This window comes from Sabethes cyaneus, chromosome 3 (genome assembly GCF_943734655.1).
Source record: "Sabethes cyaneus chromosome 3, idSabCyanKW18_F2, whole genome shotgun sequence".
Taxonomy (NCBI): Eukaryota; Metazoa; Arthropoda; class Insecta; order Diptera; family Culicidae; genus Sabethes; species Sabethes cyaneus.
Genome location: NC_071355.1, coordinates 182,026,685 through 182,048,687, shown reverse-complemented (window position 1 = coordinate 182,048,687; position 22,003 = coordinate 182,026,685). Strand labels below are relative to the sequence as shown.

General features: G+C 38.4%; 1 protein-coding gene across 1 annotated transcript; it reads left to right on the top strand.

Moving 5' to 3' along the window:
* Positions 1-10,298: 10,298 nt before the first annotated feature.
* On the top strand, positions 10,299-10,598 carry LOC128744502 (uncharacterized). Its single transcript, XM_053841559.1, has 2 exons — positions 10,299-10,397; positions 10,467-10,598. Exons 1-2 carry the CDS (start codon positions 10,299-10,301, stop codon positions 10,596-10,598), a joined length of 231 nt encoding a protein of 76 aa, XP_053697534.1.
* The last annotated feature ends 11,405 nt before the right edge of the window (positions 10,599-22,003 follow it).

Here is a 22,003-nt window from a genome sequence, read left to right as displayed (position 1 = left end):
GGCGGCAGCCAGTTTGGACTGGTAATTTTCCTGGAAAAAAAGGGAGAAAAAACAATCAAAATTAGTATTGGAAACTTCACGGCTGAAACTTGTCAAAAGTAAAGTTAAAACTGACTCCCTATGTACTTATGTACCAAACTACGGGAGAATAGTTACAAGCCCAGTGGTTGTGCCAAAACGACACTCAGCTTAGTGCTGTCTGTAGCGCTATTCATTATGGCAGTATGGCACGATTGAATCATTAAAACATGGCAAACGACTGTCACGGTTAGTCAAAGTGCCAGAGAATAGATTTGCGTCCAACGGATGCACCGAGTGTGTAAATAGAGGCAATTAAGCTCAAAGAGTCGCGGATTTCGATGACTGAACGAGTGATTTGTGAAAATGTTTTACATAACAGTCAGTACGAATATGCAATTGGGTAGCAAATTAAAATATATTTTATGTCGTCCTTGGTATGTCCACACCCGTTCCAATTATAGTTACTCGAAAAACGGCCTAATTAGAACCTTTAACTTGAAACATAAAATGAAAATGACCATGATGCTTCGGTCTTTAGCATCTAATTTAATTTTGTGTGTTTCACATGTCAACGGAATTGCAATTTCATATTACTTTTGCAATCAATTCTTTTCATTTGATTTATATTGTGTAGTCAGTATGAACAGTATATTTAATTCCGAACGTGAAAAAACAACAAACAAGCAATAGACACATTCCGCGGGCCGGTATACCAATCAGACATTTAATAAAAGTTGCTTTTAGCATAGTTGAATATTTTTCCATGATTGGGCAATGTTTGAACCTTTAAAAACTGCCATAATTGACATTCTAGCATTTTCGGAAGTTATATAAAACGTACATCGAAAATAAATGAAATTTACAAGAAATAAATGATTTTTCGTGATATTTTTAAAAATGTTGCTACAGTGCGCTAAAACATTTAATAATATCACTTGTTTTCGACCAACTTACAGAGGAATATATGCTGAATCCATTCCAAAAATAGTTTGGATGTAATTTTGCAGTTATTTTGTATTTCAAGTGGATTAAATAGGGCCATTTTTTTGCGTTGTAACGTCACGAAAAAGGTTTGCTTTTTCGCTTTCGCAGAAAAGTACAAATTCGAACAATCTAATAATCCGTATTCTCTTTGTACTCAAAAATATCTTTAAAACGGTGCCTAAAGAATGAAGATAAGTTAAGTAGAACCTAAGTTACAACTGACTGAAGCTTGCGTTGTAACGTCACGGCGGGCAGCCGAACGGATTCAAAACAAGTGCGACATAAGTAATAGCATCAAAACCTATGTCTTAAGGTAATAGTTGCATAATAGTTGCTTCAGGAAAGTTTCTTCATTTAAAAAGCACTTTCTAGTGATGAAAAAACATTTGGGCATTAGGGTGTCCCTAAGCAGATACAAAAATTATTTTCTCTTTTTCAAGTCAGAAATGATTGCTGTCTACAGAAAATTTGTAGAAAAACTAATTTCAAGAAATTTCGTTGATTGCTGAAGGTTTCTATTTCTTACATGAAAGAAGTTATAGAGCCAAACTCTTAGGGACACCCTTAAAAATAGTTTTTTTTCGATCTGTCTCTTTAATAACACTTTGTACGCCTCTTAGATGTTCTAAGAAATTGGTAATCGAATTAAATTACACATTTTCGTCGAAAATAGTAGAGATCTATCTTTTTTCCTTTAGGAGCTATCCCTTGTTTCTTTTATTTCTACATGTTCACCTACGGTTGCCTTCATAATAACTTTTTTTAGATTTTCCACAGTGTTCTACCCTAAGTTGTTTTTTGTAGACAAAAAAAACTATTTCTAAGGGTGTCCCTAAGAGTTTTTCTCTATAACTTTTTTCATGTAAGAAATAGAGATCTTCAGTATTCAACAAAGTTTCTTAAAATTAGTTTTGCTACAAGTTTTTTGTTGACAGCTATCATTTCTGACTTAGAATAAAGAAAATATTATTTGTATCTGCTTGAGGACACCCTAATGTCCGAATATTTATTCACCACTGGAAAGTGCATTCTAAATTAAGAAACTTTTTAGAAGCAACTATTATGCTATGTCTTAAGGTTTCGATGATATTACTTATGTCTCACTTTCTTAGAATTACTCCCACTGCGCGACGTAATTTGTGAACAACCCCAAAATTACGTAGTCAAAATGATGAAAGACATACTAACAACACGTCTTTGGATTATCTGTTATATACAGAAGGCAGCAACAGCGATAATTAACGAATATGAACTGAACAGATTTTTCGTGACGTTACAACGGAGCTACGACCCTCTCTGTGTAAAACAGAGCGTTGTAACGTCACGAAAAGTAAAAGCTCGTTAAAAATTAACTTCACTGATTATCGGAATTCTGTACATGGCAAGTTGTTCAGTATTCATCTCTTATCAAATCATAGAAGAAAGTTTTTAGATAAAATTTGAAAGAGAGCAGAATTTTCATGTTTTTGAACAGAAGAACCAACAGACGAATTTCTGGCGCGTTGTAACGTCACGTTACATATTTGCTTTCCAAAACAATCTAGGTAAAGCAAATGCTATTAAATTGTACACTTTTAATAGGAAATTTTATGCTCTTTCCAAATATATAATAATATTTGGGGGTTTCTCAACGATTTTCCCAGCTGAAGCACAAATACTGTGCAAAGAAGAGTCAAAACGTTGTAACGTCACGGCGGAATGTGTCAATAATATAAAGCAAAATATTCGTTTGGAGCATATCTCATCGGCGGACACTGGCTGAATAGACAGACTCCACTTTCAACAACGATGGAATTATATTAGATAGAGACAGTGTAGATTAGCAAGAGGTTTTCGTTTTGGTTGAGAAAATTTCCTATAGTGGCAATGCAAAATTTCGGACACAGATGGCTACTGGAGAAAACATTCGGTTGGGCATCTCAAGGTCCACGGTCCAAGTCACATTTATTGTGACATCAAACAACGTGCACTTCGTAGCGTGAAATATATTTTGACCAGTTGTTGTTTTTCAGAAAGAAATAATAATGATAAATATCATATTGTCTATGAAAAATTCCAACTCATTTCAATTGCAATCGCAAATCCACTTCACTAGCTTGTTTTATTTTAATAACAGAGACCTATATTTTTTAGTGTTTTGTGTTTGAGTTTGAGAGCAGTCCGCCGAATAAGGCGGTAACTGGTGGTGTACGCCCACGGCGATTGCTTAGTTTCCCATTGAATTTTTGTACCTTGTTAGTATCTGCTATAACCTAGTAAAATGCCAAAAATCAGCTATATTGGTTAAATAATAGCTGAAATATCGCGTAGAGCACCATCCATCGCTTTATTCGGGGGATTCCTGTACCACTTTCATCTATACATATAAAAATGAATGTCTGTCTACCTGTTTGTCTATATGTTCTTTATAGAATCGAAAACTACTGAACCAATCGGCAACACATTTGTATGTAGGGGTTTTTGGGACTGGGGAAGGTTCTTATGATGGTTAGAGACCCCTCCCTCCACTAAGAGGGGGGGCTCCCATACAAATGAAACACAAATTTCTACATAACTCGAGATGTAATCAAGCAACTGAAACCAGATTTGGCATGAGGGGGGGTTTTCGGATGCAAGAATTTATTCTATGGCGGATTAAAACCCCTACCCCTTTAGGAGGGGGGGGGGGCTCCCATACAAATGAAATAGAAGTTTCCTCATAACAAGAGAACTAATCAAGCAAATGGAACCAAATTTGGCATGTCTGGTTTTAGAAGGTAGGCATTTTTTCTATGGCAAATTATGACTCCTCCCCCCTTTAGGAGGGGGGCTCCCATACAAATGTAATACAAATTTTCTGATATCTTGAGAACTAATCAAGCAAATGGAACCAAATTTGGCAAGTGGGGAATTTTGGAGGCATGAATTTATTTTATGACCCTTCACCCATGTGTTAGGCGATTAAGGACTCTCAAACAAATAAAACAGAAATTTTTGCGTAACTCAAAAACTAATTGAACTCGATAAATTTTAGACTCTTCCATAAAACATTAGTCAATAATAAGACCACCAAAAACTATCTTTAGTAACACTAGATAATTCAGGGCGAGATGGCCGCAGGCTGCGAGTGTTGCCGGCGACCCGCCGTTGGAAGTGCCGGCCACTGCGGGTGCAGTCCCCTGCAGAAATCACCTCTGTCTAGGTTTATTTGTTTTCCTAGGTCTACTGACCTTTATTACTTTCCTTCAGTTGGGTCCGAACGAGCGACAGCGGAAAGTACTACATAAAGGCAGGGCTTGAAAAGGGATCGCAAGTTGAATGTGACTGCCGTGAATGCGAACTTTCCGCATTCAAACTCCGCTTTTTGAACGATCATTTGACTGTTTTTTGAATTCAGTCATTCTGCCGCTTGCGCTGCTGCCGTCTTACAATTCATGCGGCATCTCAGCAAAAGCAAACAGTCGATCTCCCGTTTTGCTTTGCGCTTTGAGAATATAAACTGCAAACTGACTGGAAGCATACGGTGACGTATTTTTTCGTTTCTCTTTTTGTCTCCAAATCGTCTGCTCACAGTAATAGTTTGTCACCCGGACGTCGGTCCGACGCAAGCAAAATATTCGTTTGTGTTGGACGGAGTCCGACCGACTTCTTCCATGCACATGTAGTGGTTGTTTTTTTGTAGTATTGAATCATACGATTGTGCGGTTGCTTTTCGTTACGTGGTGATTGCCAGTCATTTAACTGTTTTGCAGTCATTCGCTGCTTCAAACGGTAAAGGCAACTTGATCGAAACGAAAATGTCAAAAAGCTCTAGAACACGTTCGTTCTGCTGTGTGCCATCGGCGTTTGACTGAGCAAACAGCAAACTGCCAGTTGTGTTATGCATAGCGTTCGTATTCCACCTCTAAACGGACGGTGTGAACTTGAATGCGCGTTGGTGTGACTGCGGTAGAAAAAAAGGATCGGTCGAAGCCCTGCATAAAGGTTTTCCGTGAAATGCTACATTCCGCGTAAGGGTTTTCGGCGAAATGTCGTGATTGTTCACGACGAATATTTAAATGCTATCCTTTTTATTTTATTTGGCTAAGCAATGGGGAGAGTTGTTTACTACTTTACTGTGAGGAAAAATTCCAAATTTGTATATTAAACTACCCATGCTTTCATAGTTACGTAACTGCCAAAATCATCTAAGGTTGAGCTCCTCAGAAACTTGCAAAACTCGAGATTGTGGTCACTCGACTCGAGACAAAGGTCATCCTAGGTTTAAGATTTATGTACAACACAGTTTAATTTGTGGCAATACGAAGTTTGTCGGGTCAGCTAGTAGCACTATAAAACTGACAGATTTTTTGCGGTTTGACATCAAATCAATTTTGTTTGGAGTGCCATATTGTATTGCTATGCCTCAGTGTGGTGAAACCTGTGGCACTGCCAACTAATTTCATCGTGGTTATATTAGCAACCACAATAAATTTGCTTTATGAACAGTTTTATTGTGGTTTTCTAGCAAACTATAAGTAGTTTTTGGCTTGTATCATCTTGGTATTGGGCAATGCCACGTTAAAAGCAGAGGTAATGATTAATACCACAATAAAACCTGTATAAAAATCAAATAAAACCAAGCGGCTTTAGAATAGTCACTTGGGTTTCAATATTGATTTTATTATTATGATGTGTTTGAATAAACTTTTGTATATCAATAGGTGAACAGCTAATCATTAGGTTTAGTTCGGAATTCAACCACAGGTGATGCTGCAAAATCAAATTTATTTAGATTTATGATACAGAACTGCGGTTTCTTCGAAATTTTTTAAGATAATTTTATTGCAAAAATGTTTATCGAAGACACTGTTTTTCTAAATATTCACTGTTTTTGAGATATTAGGCGTCATTTATGGCAGACCCCAAAAATCTGTTTTATCAGTATTTCCGTAAAACAATAGCATTCAGATAATAACAATATTTTGCAGATATTTGAACATCGTGAAAATGTACAATTTTGCAGAAGATCATGAACATGTATCTTCTACTCAGATCGAGTTATTAGATTTAGCGTGAAAATTGGCATATTTTGTACTCGTATAGACTGAACCGTTGCAAAATGTGGCAGCTTTTCAATTGACACACATCACGTCTCACAGATTTCACGTTCTAGAAGAAAATTCGGATTTGGGGGCGTAGATCTATCTGGTTGGATCCCTATACCATTCACAAACTCGCAAAAGTAGGCAAGGCACAACTCTTCTACTTCTTGTGAGGAACATGCTTTTCGAGCCACAACTACTGATATGTCGACTGTAGTAGTTGGTACTACCATCTGCCGCCATTCGGCTAACGATAGTTCCAGCAACGACGATACCCGCATGCCCCACTCCGGCGACTACTTGGATGTTGGATCGTGTCGAACAAATATCCATTATGCAGAACTGCATTGGTGGATTCATTGCCTTTTTTCACAAACTCGGTGTCGTACTTAGAATACCACTCGGACGAATCAAAACTTTTCGCCAGAGTCTTTGGGATTCCTTAGACATTAGAAATCACTTAGAAATTGTGTGAAGGAATTCTGCAGATAATTCGTACAGAATACCTTACTTATAGAACCAGAATTCTTATAAGAGAATCTCCGGGATATCTATAACTCGGTAAAAGATCTATAGCTCGGGATTTCAAAAAATGGAAATCCTGGTATGTTAGTAAGGGCAGTCTAATATGAGCATTTCCAGCTCAAAACGCTGAAATTTTTGACTAGACTATTTTTGATTGGAATGAAATTTTCCTGATGTGTTGGTACCAGACAAGCACTCATTTTCCACTAAACTTGATTTTCTTCGTCAAGAGTAACTCTTCAAAAGGGCGTATTTAGAAATGAGAATACTTTTTTTCAAAACATCATATCTTGCAAACTACTTACTTGATCAAAATGGCTTCAAAGGAAAAGTTGTAGCAAATTAAGTGTATTTTTAGAAAAAAATTACACTGAAAGACAAAACTTTGCAAACCCATGATAAAAATTATAAAATGTCAATTATCTCAAAACCATCCCCTCCGATTTGCATAATTTTTTGACGTAGGACTTCGTCTTACGACAAGGTTTGGCATAGGGTGTCATGTCATTCCAAAAACTCGAAAAATGCGAGCGTCACGAGAAAATGAAAGATTTTGATCGTTAATAGCTTAGTGGGTTCCAGGTTGATTTTAAATATTTTTACACCAATCGATCGGAAGTTCTTCTACGCATCCACACCAATAATGAAGCTTATTGATTTCAAACTACGTACTATTGAAAAATTGAAAATAATGAAGTATTATCCCACTGGAAATCCACGCTCCAGATTCTTTACGATGATCCAAACTTATACTAATTTGATAACTGTGCTTGGGAAGTAAGCCAAAACAAGTGACAAAGTTTCCTCATATCAACAAGATTTCTTAACACCGCGATTGAACCTAGACCATTTTGATGTCCTTGCTTGGGAAGTACATCAGAAAGAGTGACAAAGCCCCCTCGTGCCCCAGTTTTTGAATAGGTTTTCAAATTTCCGCAACGTAGTAAAATCCGTATGCATTGTGTCTGGGCCTTAATCATCGAATAGAAGGAGAAATGCGATCAGAATGGATGTTCTATTAGTGATCAGGATCACAAGCGTGTTGTGGAAGCATTTAAGGAGAATCCCAATGCTTCGGTCAGGGAGGTGGTCAAAAAAGTTGAATCTGTCTAAGTCTTTCGTTCAGAGATTCAAGGAACGGGATGGACTGGATTCGTACAAAGTGCAGAAGACTCCAAATCGTGACGAACGGCAAAATACGGGGGGAAAGTCACGGGCCTGGAAACTGTACACACAGGTGCTGACGAAGGCTCATTGTCTCATCATAGATGATGAGACTTACTCCAAGGCATACTTCCGGCAGCTTCCGGGGCTGCTGTTCTTTACCGCTCAGCACAAGTTTGATGTTCCGGAGGAAATGAGAAAGCAGAAACTTTCAAAGTTTGCCAAATCATGTCAAAGCGATCAGCTCATGTGGCAAACGGAGTGCGCCGTTCGTGACTACCGGGACTGTAAACGTGCAGATCTACCTCAAGGAATGTCTATAGAAGCGCCTGCTTTATTTGTTGAAGCAATGGGAGGGCCCTATGATCTTCTGGCCGGATCTAGCTTCGTGCCACTAGTGATGTCCGAAATTTTCAATTATTCGATTACCGATTAATCGGTGAGCGTTGTCTGCACTAATCGATTAATTCAACTATTCGTGTCAGTGCAGTGGTGTTCGATTAGAAATATTCGAATATTTCTTTGATTAATTCGATTAATCGAACGATTATGAACGATCAACGAGCATTATTTGGGGATAATTCGTGCTCATTAAACTATTCGATTAATTCAACTACTCGTGCTGGCAGTATTCGATTAAAAATTATTCGAATATTCCATGTGTTATTCAATTAGTTGAATTAATCCAACGATTAATGGACGTCACTAAGTGCCACTAATTAAAGAATGTCCTGGAGTAGTACGGAGCCAACGGAGTCACTTTCGTACCCAAGGACGTGAACCCCCCCCCCCTTCCAAAGCACTGGAACTAAGGCCCATCGAAAAATACTGGGCTATTATGAAGTAGGCACTACGGAAGCATGCAAAGGAAGTCAAATCTGAAAAAGACATAAAGAAAAAGCGTGTTTCCGTACGGAAGAAGCTGCAGCCAGATGTTGTACAGAACCTTATGAGTAGAGTTAAGTGTAAGGTGCCAGTATACGGTTATGGTATTGAAGTAAAATGAAATAAATATACCAAAAGTTTACTAATGGGTTATATTTTATTGTCTGAAACTTTAAAAAGAATCGGCCAACTAGGTGAAAATCTAAAATCTACAGCGTTTTTGCTGTGCCTTTGTTGGCTTCAATTTCTCCTCTTTCAAGTGCAATTAAATCAGTTTTATTTTGTTAGCTCTTTTAATGCGATCGGTTGAAATTTACGTAACTAAAATTGTACTGAAATTTGCCTAATATTACATAAAAAAATTACTAATTTGATATTGAAAATGGTCATGGTTTTCATTGCGCCCTTAGGTGTTAATGTAATGGCAAGTCTACCGGTGACAGGTATCATTCATACTCATGGTATCCAGTCGATACCAAGTCTATAAAATGCGTTTAACTCGTCGAAGGTGCTTTTGCTATGAAGTGCATTTAATTCGAACGTGAGAGGTACCAATCTCTCTTAGGCTGGAACGGTAATTTTCGAATGTGATCGACCACTTTTGCTGTGAGGGTTTTAATGAGTTGAAGGACGTCCACAACGAGTTAAATCTTCCACCACTTTGCGGACTTACTTGAGTGTTTGGAATAAATCGTAAAACTGGCAAAACTGTAGGACATGTGCCTGGAAGTGGACTAACAACTAATGGACTTATTGGAAATGAAAGTTGACTAAGAAGAAGTAAATCCATAGAAATCAAGTGCTACTAACTCATGACATCGTTCACATTCACCTAAATGAGAACGACATAAAGGCGAAGGTCCGTGACACTCATACACAACTGAGATAGCTATAACGACCATTTGTACCATGCATTGTTTACAAATATTGCCAATAATATAGTCTGTATTTTTGAACGATAATAAGATGTTACACGGAAAAAATACTTCTCAAATGACCTAGTGTACATTGTTAGTCACACCTAGTACATCATAAAAACAAATTTTAAATCTTCCTAACACTCCCAAAATTTCAAGTTATTGCAAAAAAACGGTTTTTGGCTATTTTAAGCTATTTTAAGTTTTTGATACATTTTTGGAAAGCTTATAGGACAAGCTTTCTGGATATATACACATTCACGATAGTTCTACAAAAGTTAGACGAGAATTTTTCAATTAAATATAAAATTTAACAACAAAATTGATTTTTTCTCACTTTTGGGGTTCTTAAAATGTATAAAAAACTTAAAATTGCCTGGAAAATGATTGAGTTATCCATAGCATGTGGACACCTAGCCAAAAACCGTTTTTTGCAATAACTTGAAATTTTGGGAATGATGTCAAATGTGTTTTTATGATGTACTAGGTGCGACTAACAACGTACACTAGGTCACTAGCAAAGTATATGTAAAAAAAATTTTTGTCACTCCGTGTAATACATTTACTTTCCCCCTGGTGAATGTTACAGTAAAATTCCAAAGGGCGTAGCGCATGGTGCGCCTGCCGCTACTTTCGTTCCGATCGTAGCAACCATAGAATAAATTGCCCTTGCTGATTGTCATTCTACAACCGAGGTTTGGTTATTCAACGACTGTTTTAATCAACCGAAATAATTATCATGTCAGGCGAAGACCCTAGAAGTTTCTGCCGGGAGGCAATGGATCAGACAACCAAGGCAACCGAGAAGATGTCTTTCATTCAGCCGGGAAAATATCGGGTGAGAATATTATCTATTGAACTTATCATATAGGGATTTTTTTCTAACTAATTTACGCTACCGCTTCAGGATCCACTTCCGTTTAACCTCAAAAATCCGTACGCATTCACGGCGAAATTCTTCGTTATTTCGACCATCGGTTTCGCTGCTCCTTTTCTTGTGGTGTTATACTCGATGTACAAAACCGGACGAACAACTTAAGAGTGTGATTACCGATACAAATGTGTATAAAATATGATCCTTCAATCTGATGAACACAATAAAAATACGACTTTCAATACTTACATAATGGATGACCTTTACTAGGGGGAATTGTTTGTTGAGAAACGCACAACTAATAATACATTTCACATAAATAAGCATCGCATTACTTCGATGCTAAAGCTTTCTTTAAAAGCACATTTTAAAAAGTTTAAATTGTAAGAGAAAATTCAAAACTTCACCAAATAAGAGCCAGCAACTTCTAATAAAATCCGTGGCTTAACTCTGTTAAATCTCAAACAAACTGATGTAGGTACCAACATAATAGTAGTATCAGAGAAGACACATCTTGGCAATTGGCTGGCAGTGCATCGCTAGTTTGGCCATAGTTCAACACTTTGAAAAGGGTGCATGCGGTTGCATCGCGTGGACTATTATTATACCTATCGCCCAAGCCGGTTAATTGTGTTTGTTTAGCGATGCGACGCTCTTACATGTCGTGCAGATAAGTGATTTGTACTTGAAAACGCGTACTGCGAACAAAAGCATCCCGACAGACGATAGGCGGCGGCATATGATTCACACAGTCCACAGGCTTGCACTCATTGAGATTTCACCGATTTGGAACACGTCTGGTTTTGCGACCGTGTTGTTGTGGGCAACGTAATCGCAAATTAGCGCATATTAGCTAGTGAGTTGGTACATAGTACATACTTAGTTAACTTTAGAGTAGTAGCTGAACTAGATAGAAAGACGCCAGCGCTAAGATGGTCGACATCGCAAAGCTAGAATGATGGGAAAGCCAAGACTCTTTACTCTCGGTCGTGAGAAGTTCGGTTAAAATAGATTATGCGAAATTCGGCGAAACATTTGTGCCGTTTTCTTCTTGAGTTTGACATTTCAAGTACAAACACTGCCGCTCGGCATACCGCCACCAGCCGTCGCGACGAATGGCGCGTGTGAGTGATGTGTAAGATGCCGGCGATTATTTCTTCGTACCTAATTGTTGGTTTGGGATTATCATCTTTCCTTTTGTTTCGCCAAAAATACTGCTTGATAAAAGCTGTAAATTGCTGTACAAGCAGGATACGACCAGAAGTGCAAAATCCTAGATCGGTCTGATCTCGATATTCTATACTATTACGCTGTTATACTTCTTCTAAATTGTGACCTGGGGGGCTCTGTAGCCGCAAGGGTACCGAGTCTGCTTTGACAAGCGAATGGTCATGGATTCGAATGTTAGTAGAATCTGGTCAAAGGCCCCTCATCACCCTTCGTTCATGCTGAATTCTATATTATCCCGATATAGTCTATTGACAGTGCAAAAATGGCTCTTATAGTAAAAGGCATTGATTATCCGCCCCAGGGATGGCTATAATTGGGGACAGCGCTGTCATGTGGAACGAGATGGGTAAAATAGAGCAATTGAGCATTGAAGGAAGGGTACCCATTTAAATAGAAGAACGCATAAAATTTAATAAGCATATCGCTCACTCAATAGCGATTATAGCAAAAATAAATGCAATGCGGGTTATACAGCAAACACCCGGGCGATATCACAATAGATCAACGATACTGGTCGCAGTGATGAGACCATACAGGAAAAAAAATTGTGACCTGCTTTTGACTAGGTAATTTTATTTAATCATTGGTAGAAATTTACAGTTTAATATGCTATTAAGACAAAAATATAAACGATAGGTATGAGAATTCACATAACTCTATCAAAGATGCTCACTTTCGTGCATATAATTGGCCTAGTCTAGACCTACTATAAATTCACAAACACCACATTCGTTCTGGATCTGAGCAGATTAATGACCTCCATGTCGCCGTCGCGTAGTTCACCGTTATAGACTGACTCGTCTGCTTCCCACTTATTAAATGCAGCACCATTGTGTATGCGAAAGCGAATGTTTCAAAGAAAACATATTTACGTATGATTTATTCAGGCGATGAGCTGCTGGTGATGACACTGCACTGGTTTCATACGGTTCACAGCATGAATCGCATCGCATCGTCCCGTCTACTATAGTTGATTTCAATAAAAAAAATCAATGGTTTTAGCAACATGTGTCGAGTCAAATTTTCCGATGCAAACGTGGGTATGTAGGTAGTAACCGGATAAAAATTTCGATGATGAAATTTTCTTTTCCCAAACCGCTTGCAGCTGGCACACGCACGGAACGGAAAGTAATCAAAACAAAGCGCAAAAATCGTGTCACGTGGGCGCACGTTGCACGTTCTACAACGCACACTCGAGAGAGTAAAAAGGCATCAACGACAAAAGGAAAAAAGCATTTCCTGAATGGTTGAATGACGACAGAAATAGAGCCGGCTCACAACACGACAGGCAGCACAGATCAACAACCCAGTAAGCAACAACCAGCAGCCAGTGTTATCGTATAAATCCTCTAAACGCGAAGTGGTCTGTAAAATTTTAAAAGTGACCGTGATGTTACGTAAAAGGAATGGCGCACTAGAGTGAGCTCATTCATAAAATAAGTTGGAATGTGCAAGCAAACCGGCACAGCGGGGATGGGATTTTTGGCATGACTTCTTGACATTCGGTGACCTGAGAGTTGTGACGACTGTCGTATTTTGGAGTGAAAATTGAAAACGGTATCCTTAAAGTAGCTGAAATAAACTGACCAGGAGCAAAGTAAAAGAATCTTTGAATATAAAAAAATATTCATTTCATTTTCAAATGCGTCTTTGGGACCAAAAATGGTACAAAACATCATCCGAAGTTTATGATGCTATTTTTGATGAAGTTTGTAACCGGAAGCAGAGGCACTAACTCACTTAGCTTTTAACGACACGATTAAAAAAGTGCATTCATGGCAGCAAGCAGATAGAAAATTAACGCTCACCTTGCCTCATAGAAGCACATAAATTCTTCTTACTAAAAGCATTACACATTATGTTTTTAAGTTGCACTGCGCTCTGGTTTTGATTACTGCAAAGTATGTGTTATGCCGTTGTACTAAATATGTGTTATGCCGTTGTACTGCCGTATGCCGTTGTAACTTCATCTCTTAACTATCGATTGTTATAATACTTTTCAAAGTACCCTCATTTGCGTAGCATAAAATTGATTAGTTATTTACACATCAAATTTTGCGATGTAGGGTATGTTGCTACATCGTCGTAATTGCCTATTCCCGTCCTATCCAACACAAATTATTAAAAATATCAGCATTTTTATGATACACAATGCAAAACTAGTTATTCCCTAATATTTTGGTTCGATATCTATCATACGCGATCAATCAAAGTGAGCTGAGATCTGTTTAAATGCTTTTTATCATTAAAGAAGTCCTACCAGCTAAATTTCCTACGTTTTTTCGTGCGACGAAGAAGACAATGTCGACTAATCGTTTCAATTTCCGTCATTTATAAATGAAAATAACTCACGCAAGGCATTGTCGTTATTCTACAGCCAGGAAAGCTTGCCAGACCTGCAGAAATTTTGTAGAATAATATTTGTCATACCGTCCTACATAAATACATGCGCGCTAGCTTCGTAAATATTGTTGTGATTTTTAGTTCGGACGATGGAAAATTTTGATGGACGAATTTTAAAACGGTACGACGAATTTAAGAAATAAAGTCAGTTGCGTAATTTCGATAATATGCTTTAATGATCGTTTTTCAGTGATTTAAAAATCCACGGATCGGAAAGTAGGTGTGTTTTAGTGAAATCAGCACAAGAACTTTTGGAGTATTCATTAAATCGATCCAACAAATGATGAAAATTAGAATGGCTTTACTTACTACGACGGGAATTAGAAATAAACCGTCTCTCCATAACGAACTGAATGTCTTCTTTTATAACTACCGATTGCATCATCATCATGGCTGAGTGTTAGTTGGTTGATGTTAGTTGTGATGCTGTTAGTGGTAACTTTTCAAACGTATTCAAAGCGGCAGAACCCGAACAGTCTTTCTGATAAACTTTCAAACTTTTCGCTGAGTACCTCTCATCATTTCCGCATCACCGTTTCTGTCATCTTTTTCTACAATCTTTGATTGTTTTTCCACAATTCTTCAATTTACGCATGACAATTGTCTAATACTTTTCGATGAGACGAAAATTTGGTGAATTCATACTTTATTGAATCCATGGTACGACCGAAATACCTTTTACATACAGATTCGTCAAACTGTACTGTGTGCTGCAGTGAATCTGTTCGCCAAATCACGGTCGGAGATCCTAGGAATATTTCGGATTGCGCTGGTGATCTTTGCACGTATCTTCCGGTCATATGTTTCAACTTTTACGTTCGGTTTGCTTTGCGCGATCCAACGTAAATGTTTCTCTTTAACATTTAAGTACAGAGTTTACATTTAATTTTGGAAATTTGAGAGCCTTGGTGATCCTTTCTCATGAACACGTTGGGTTTTGCAGTATTTTTTCACGTCTCTCACGTTTTATCTTTTACTAGCTGATTGCCCGATCTTACTCAGGGCTCTTTGTCTCTCAGCCACTTATACATCTGTTATTGTAACGATAATTCTCAAAATGCAAGAAACAAAACCCTTTTTGTTCATTTGAATGTGTCTACCCTTTGTCAGCTTCCCCTCCTGTTGTCTCCCAGCCACTTGTAAATCTGTGTTCTTTTCAGTAATCCCTATAAATCAATACACAATCTTTTTAAACTTTTTTGAACCTCCCCCTTGTCAATGGCCACCCTATAAGCCCCTTTCCGAAATCTCCTCTTGTCGTCCAGCCACCTGTACAACTGCTATCGCTCCAAATGCACGAGAAGCGCACCCCTTTACCCATTTGAACCTTCCATCCCGCTTGTAAGAGACTGCCTCCCAGTTTTGTCAACCTCCTGCGCTGATTCTTTCATGTCAAAAAACTTACGTGCCAAGTTTGATGAAGAACCGTCCAGGCATTCCAGAGTTATAGCGGAACATACATTCATACTCACGTTTCTCGTCCACCCTTTTGTCACGTAGCTAGTTTTACATTTGTTTGCTCTATGGAAATCCTTATAACGAGAGCGAAACAAAGCTTTTTTCCATATATCCCTCCTCAGTAATGGTGAATGACCCGTCGGTTAAACCACTCTATAATAAACTCTACCCTCCTCGGTGAAACCCGCCATAAGCCTCCTTCTCTTTTCTTCCAGTCACTTGCCATAACTGCAATTGGTCTAAACGCAAAAGAAGCGAAATCCTTTTTATCTATATGGACCTCCCCCCTTGACACGAATCACTCCCCCTTTTGTCAACTTCTCTTGCATTGATTCTTTATATCAAGGAACATGTGTACCAAGTTTGGTGGAGAACGGTCAAACCGTTCTGGAGTTATGGCAGAACATAAAAACATGCATTTTATATATACCGTGACCGCTCCTAATTCTGCGCATTTTTCTTAATATATGTATATTTCAACATTGTGCATAACTATGACCATTGTGTTATTTTTTTATAAATGCCTGTTGAATACCACGCCATTATTCACAAAAGGGCCATAATATTTGACAGCGAAATAAATTAAACTGAAACTGAAAGTATTTTATACGTCAGAAAACAACGTCGTTAGCGCCAACGCTAAAACTGTCATTCTAGAAAATTACAAATTTATGATCGAAATTCCTTGCAATGATCAAATTACCCAGCATAGTTAGAAAGAATAATTAGTTTTAGTCATGTTTTAGACAAAAAGAGTGATTGCATGCTTTGGTTTCGTTGGAAAAATGCGACGCAGTAGTGCACAGATTTAGGCACAGGTTTTTTATTCATGTTCCAAATTCTGCGCATTCATCCTTCGAAGAAATCGCGAAAGAATACCTCACCCAAATGGCTGAGGTATAGAGGCATGAAAATTCAAGTAGAACCTTTAACTTGCATTGATTGGAATCCTGTGTTGCGACTCGGGGTCCGTACGAGTGCCAATTTATGGAACTATGCTTACTGATTTTTTTTTTGAATGTCCAACTTCAAGGAGTTGTCAGGCAGTGGCGAAGTGGTTTCTACATGAAAATACAATTTTTAATATTTGTCTAAAATGTAATATTCAATATGCAGAAAACCCGAATCAACTCGCCCTTCATGTTATCGACAATAAAATTTTTAAAGTAAGCCAATCAAAATGATAACAATATTGCTGTGCCACCTGGACAGCACAAGAACGCCAAATCATGGATTTATTTATGGTAATGGCTAATACCGGATTTTTGACATGCTTTTAGCGTATAAAGACATAAACAACATGGTATGAGTGTTTGTAGTTACTTTTTAGGTGCGCAGAATTAGGAACATGGCCAAGAGAGTGCGTAGAATTAGGCACAGTGGATAAGTTTACAAAACAAAAAATATACGCAATTGTTGGTCGACTTTTGATTCCCATGTTTTTTACCAGATACTATAAACCGTAGCACTACACGTTGCTGCTATCAACGTTATTAATTTAAGTCTAGAATACTTATAATAGCGGAAGAATCATAAAAATGTCTTAACTGCGCAGAATATGGTACGTTCACGGTAGTTAGATTAGATAACTTTTCAACGCGTGTATCAATCCTGATGAATTTTTCTGCTACTAAGTAACCAATCTTTCCAGATTCCAAAACGTTTACATTAGTTTCTTGGCACGTCAACTAAAGGCGCTGCTACTGGAGAGAACCGACTAAATACTAACATTCTTTTAGCTTTAAAACTGACCATTTTTGTTCAGGTGGTCCGAAAAATCATCATTTTTATTCGTCTCTGCCTCATGTCTTTTAACCCTTTATAAGGCAGTGGCAACTATATTGCCACCAACAAACATTTTTTATTTTGCTTCTATAATTATATTGATGTCATTATAGACGCAAAACAAATATTTTTCGTTGGTGGTAATATAATTGCCACGGCCTTATAAAGGGTTAAATAACTGAACCGACGGATGACTTTGGAATAAATAGAAGCCTGCAAAAGAGTTATGAAGACGCACAGTGTTTTGTTTTGTTCCTACAAGGAAATGGGCTGGTACCGAATGGCCGAAACACAAATGGCCGAATCACGAAAGGCCGAAATCCAAATGGCCGAATTTGAATAACAGTCACAGAAGGCCGAATCACGAATGGCCGAATCACGAAAGGCCGAATCACGAAAGGCCGAATCACGAAAGGCCGAATCACGAATGGCCAAATCACGAAAGGCCAAATTTTTTCGGAATGCCTAAATAACTACTCAATAAAAAACCATGAATTGGCAAGTAGTTAACAAATAACTTCAATCAAACAAAAAACAAACTACTACTATTAAACAAACAAAACATGCTTTACGAACGCCTTTGTTTAGCGCTTAATAAAAGCGCAATTGCGTCAACAAAATTTTTGCTGCTCATTTTGTGAGCATTAACACATTTCGAGTAGATTTTTTTGTCTATTTCTCGGCGCGAGTTCGGAACATCCTTCTGAAGAATTCTAGGGATGTTCCCCTCTATCGCCTTTTGCTCCACCCGCAGCTCTGTGACGATTCTGGTCATTGACAGGTGATGGAAACCAACAATGGTTGTCCATCGTTGGTGCCATGCTTCCAAGCTGTTTGTGGTCCGCGGTAGCTTGACAATGACAGGTTTAAAATTTGACCACAGAGTGGGGTGAAACAATGGCCTGTTGTTCCGGTTCCTCGCACTTATGTAAGTATTCCGAAAATATGTAAGGAAATTCTCCAATTCTTCAGGCATCGTTCCTTCCGTTGCGTCGTACGCCCCCTGTATCCGATTTTGCGGCAGAAAAAACAAAGCCTAGAATTTTTATTACATTATAAAAACATCAAATAAAAGTACTTTATCAACAAACCTGCAGCCGTTTCACCGCCATGAATATGTCTGTGTTGGTCGAGTAATGTTGTTTTAGTCCGCGTATATTTAATTATTTTATTATATTTTGTGTGAAATGAAATAAGCATAAGAAACATTCCGCTTCTGCTTGTTTTTATTGAATAGTATCCCATCAATGGAAAGCATCGGTTTTCCTCTCTGCGACAACACAATTTTAACGACAGGTGCACTTTCTTCGTTGTTGAAACTAGCAACATCGGATGAATCGCCGGATGCACTCAGTTTTCACAGGACAACTACCAACTACCGTGCGGAAAGCAAAGCGTGTTCAATAACAATGGACACAACTGTTGGCTTTGCTATGTGCGGTCAACAAAGATGGACACGGCGGGATATTGAATGAAATAATTCGGCCGCTTTAGTAATAGGGTAATAAACTTGTAGTTTACTGCATTTACTTCTTTATGAAAATCCATGACAGTAAGAATAAGATTACAATTATAATATAAGTATATATCTACGAAAGATAATTTTTATACTGGTTTTTACCTCATATTTCTTGATTATAAATACATCTTCATTATGAGGTGTGAGACGTATTTACCGTGTTAGTAGCAAATGTTTTCTAGATGATTCAGGGCGAGACGGCCGTAGGCCGCGAGTGTGCGCCGGTGACCCGCCGTCGGAAGCGCCGGCCACTGCGGGGGGGCAGCCCCCCCGCAGAAACCACTACTATTTAGGTGCAAGCATTTTCCTAGGTTTACTGTCTATTAGGGATTATCCCTTAGTTAAGTCCGAACGAGCGGCAGCGAGTAAGGACAGCATGTACCCAACGTTTATGCAGGTTGAAGGCTATGAATATTTTCGGTCGAATATGACATTCGGCCATTCGTGTTTCGGCCATTTGTGATTCGGCCATTCGTGATTCGGCCTTTTGTGATTCGGCCATTCGTGATTCGGCCAGTTGATATATTATGCCATTCGTTATTTCGGCCATTTGTGTTTCGGCCATTCGTGATTCGGCCATTTGTGTTTCGGCCATTCGTAGGTAATCCAAGGAAATACACTCAAGTCGCTTTATATGCGAAGGATACGTTCCGCGTAGATCCATAAAATTCGCGTTGAAAAAACCGCGTAAATTTCAAAAATTCCATAAAAAAGTTAAACTTCAAAACCTTTATGGTTGGCGGTCTTGGTTGCATTGAAAATGTCGGTTTTAAGCCACAGATTTAGATAGCCTGCAAAAACCAGATTTTTCTTAGCGAGCTTCGACTGTTTCATATGCTTGAAATTGTCTGTCACCTTGTAAAACTCCTGCTTGCATTCTACCTTAGAGAAAGATTCGTCATTCATCACCACGCGAACGAACTATATCAGCACTGTTGAGTAGAGCTTGCGGGATTTCGGCGATTCGGATTTACTAGCTTCTTATAAGTGTACGGTCCGCCTCCTAATTCAGCTCGATGCGCTACTGGCAGCTTGTTTGCGAGGTTTGGGCTCAGATTGATTACTCACTTTGTGACCGCTGCACCGAGCATCGCTGTTAGACAGGGAGTTGCGAAAAGCTGGCTTTGTAGTCGAACGAGTATCTTGTTTGAATAGACTTTGCATGGGAAAATCTATTTTTTATTTCGGGTCAACTGTTATCAACAAACCAACCGAACACCCATGGAAATTTTTCTATGTTGGGTTTTCATGGTATGCGTAAAGAATAAATTCTCAGTAAAAGCTAGACCACACGGTGACTCAAGCTAATTTTTTCTTACCTTCGCTTTGTACCCGAAGCAGAGGTTCGAAAACTCGCAAAATGAATATATGTATACGCCGAGCATCGGCAAACGGTTTTATCATGAGAAAGGTGATGGAATGCGAAATGGGGATGTTTCTCCAAAAATTTAAAGGCTCCATTGCTGTTCATTGAACTTGGTGTTAAAATTAACACTAAATATTACATCGATGATGTTTTAAAGAACCATTTACTTCCCATCGTCAAAAAACACTACAAGAATGCACCATATTGCTTCCAACAGATTCTGCACCGTCTCACCAGGCGAAAGCTACACGGGCCTGGAGTGAGGACAATTTTCCGGATTTAATTTCTTCGAAAGAGTGGTTTGCCTCTTTGTCTGATTTGAATCCTATCGACTTCTATAATGAGGTTACATAGTAGGTAAATTAGGGAGCACCAAAGGATTGACTGTGGATACTTTCAAGCAACGTTTGGGGAAGATTTGGGATGAAATAGGGTAAAGAACTAGTTTTAAGCAGTCTAAGCGAGTCACTGATTGTTTTACCTTATTACAAGCGATGGGTTGACTAAGTGGGGGATATCAGCATACCAATCTTCTTGCTATCTTTAGTTCTTCAAGCTGTTACCATTGGAAGACACTATTGTTGAGCTAAGCTTTTGATTTTTCGCTTTAAAAGTTGGAGCGGCGGGACTAATTTTGAACAGACCGAACCTATTTTCACCCGCAAGGTGCTTTTTTAAGCAATCCTGAAATCTGAATTTTTTTACGTCCCCTTAAAAAATCCCTCGAACTTTTCCCCCTATTCAGTAAGTTCGCGTTCCTATCCGCGACCTACTAATCGGCATCTGATGCGTAATCGGCATAGCGTATCGGCATAGATGCGTAAAATGCCATCTGTCTAAATTGTTTATCGGGGCATACACTCACCGCACCGTTCGGCAAACGGTATTCGTCGTCTCTTTTATTCTCTAGTGTTCTTATGGGAAACTGCGAGTTTGACGTCTCACTCGCTGTTCATAAGGATGGTGGGAGAACAAAAGAGGTAAACATAGCAGTACAAACGATCCGACTCAGAACAGTGTTGCCAAAGCAAATAACATTGAAACACATCGTTGCTTTATTAAATCACTGAGAAAATCTTCGAAAATTATTGAAAAATGTGTCTTTTGTGTTGTTTTTAATAAAGAAAAATTAATTATGAACATACAATTCTCTTGAAAGTATTGAACCACGTTTTCACCATAGGAGGTTTCAGTTAATTTCAAACTTAAAATTCTTATTTCCAGAACCGAAACAGTGTCTTGGCAACACGATAGTTCATCAGTTGTGCTGCAGCTGCTGCTACTGGTGAACAGGTTCCGTCAATTCAGAATTTGTTTTCAGTTTTGTTAGAAAATAATAAAACTTTCGGCTAGTGACAAAGCCTTAGATAATAGAAAAAAAGAGAGTGAATAATATGGTATGTGACAATTGAGTGCTTGACTTTTAGAGTGGTTGTAATCAGTGCTGAAAAATGTGATGGATTCGTTAGTAGCGAGGTGGCGATTGCCTTCAGCAGCTGAAAAATGTACGTTTTTGGACAACAATTTTTAATTCATCATATTTCTTGTCGGAAACCCAATAAATTGTGTTTGTGTGAATCAAATGTATGGTTAAGTGATTTGTGAAGATGATCCTATCAAAAGATTTTGAAAATATGAATAAAAAAGTGCATTTTCGGCTCATTTATGTTCAAACGATTAAAATAGGTGACACTGCTTAACTCGTTCCTTACCCTATCTCAGTATATCATACGTACCAACGGTAACGCTTTTCAACAACGTAGTCGCATTGGTAATTAAACCAAAGGGAGAGAGATTTGAATTGGCCTA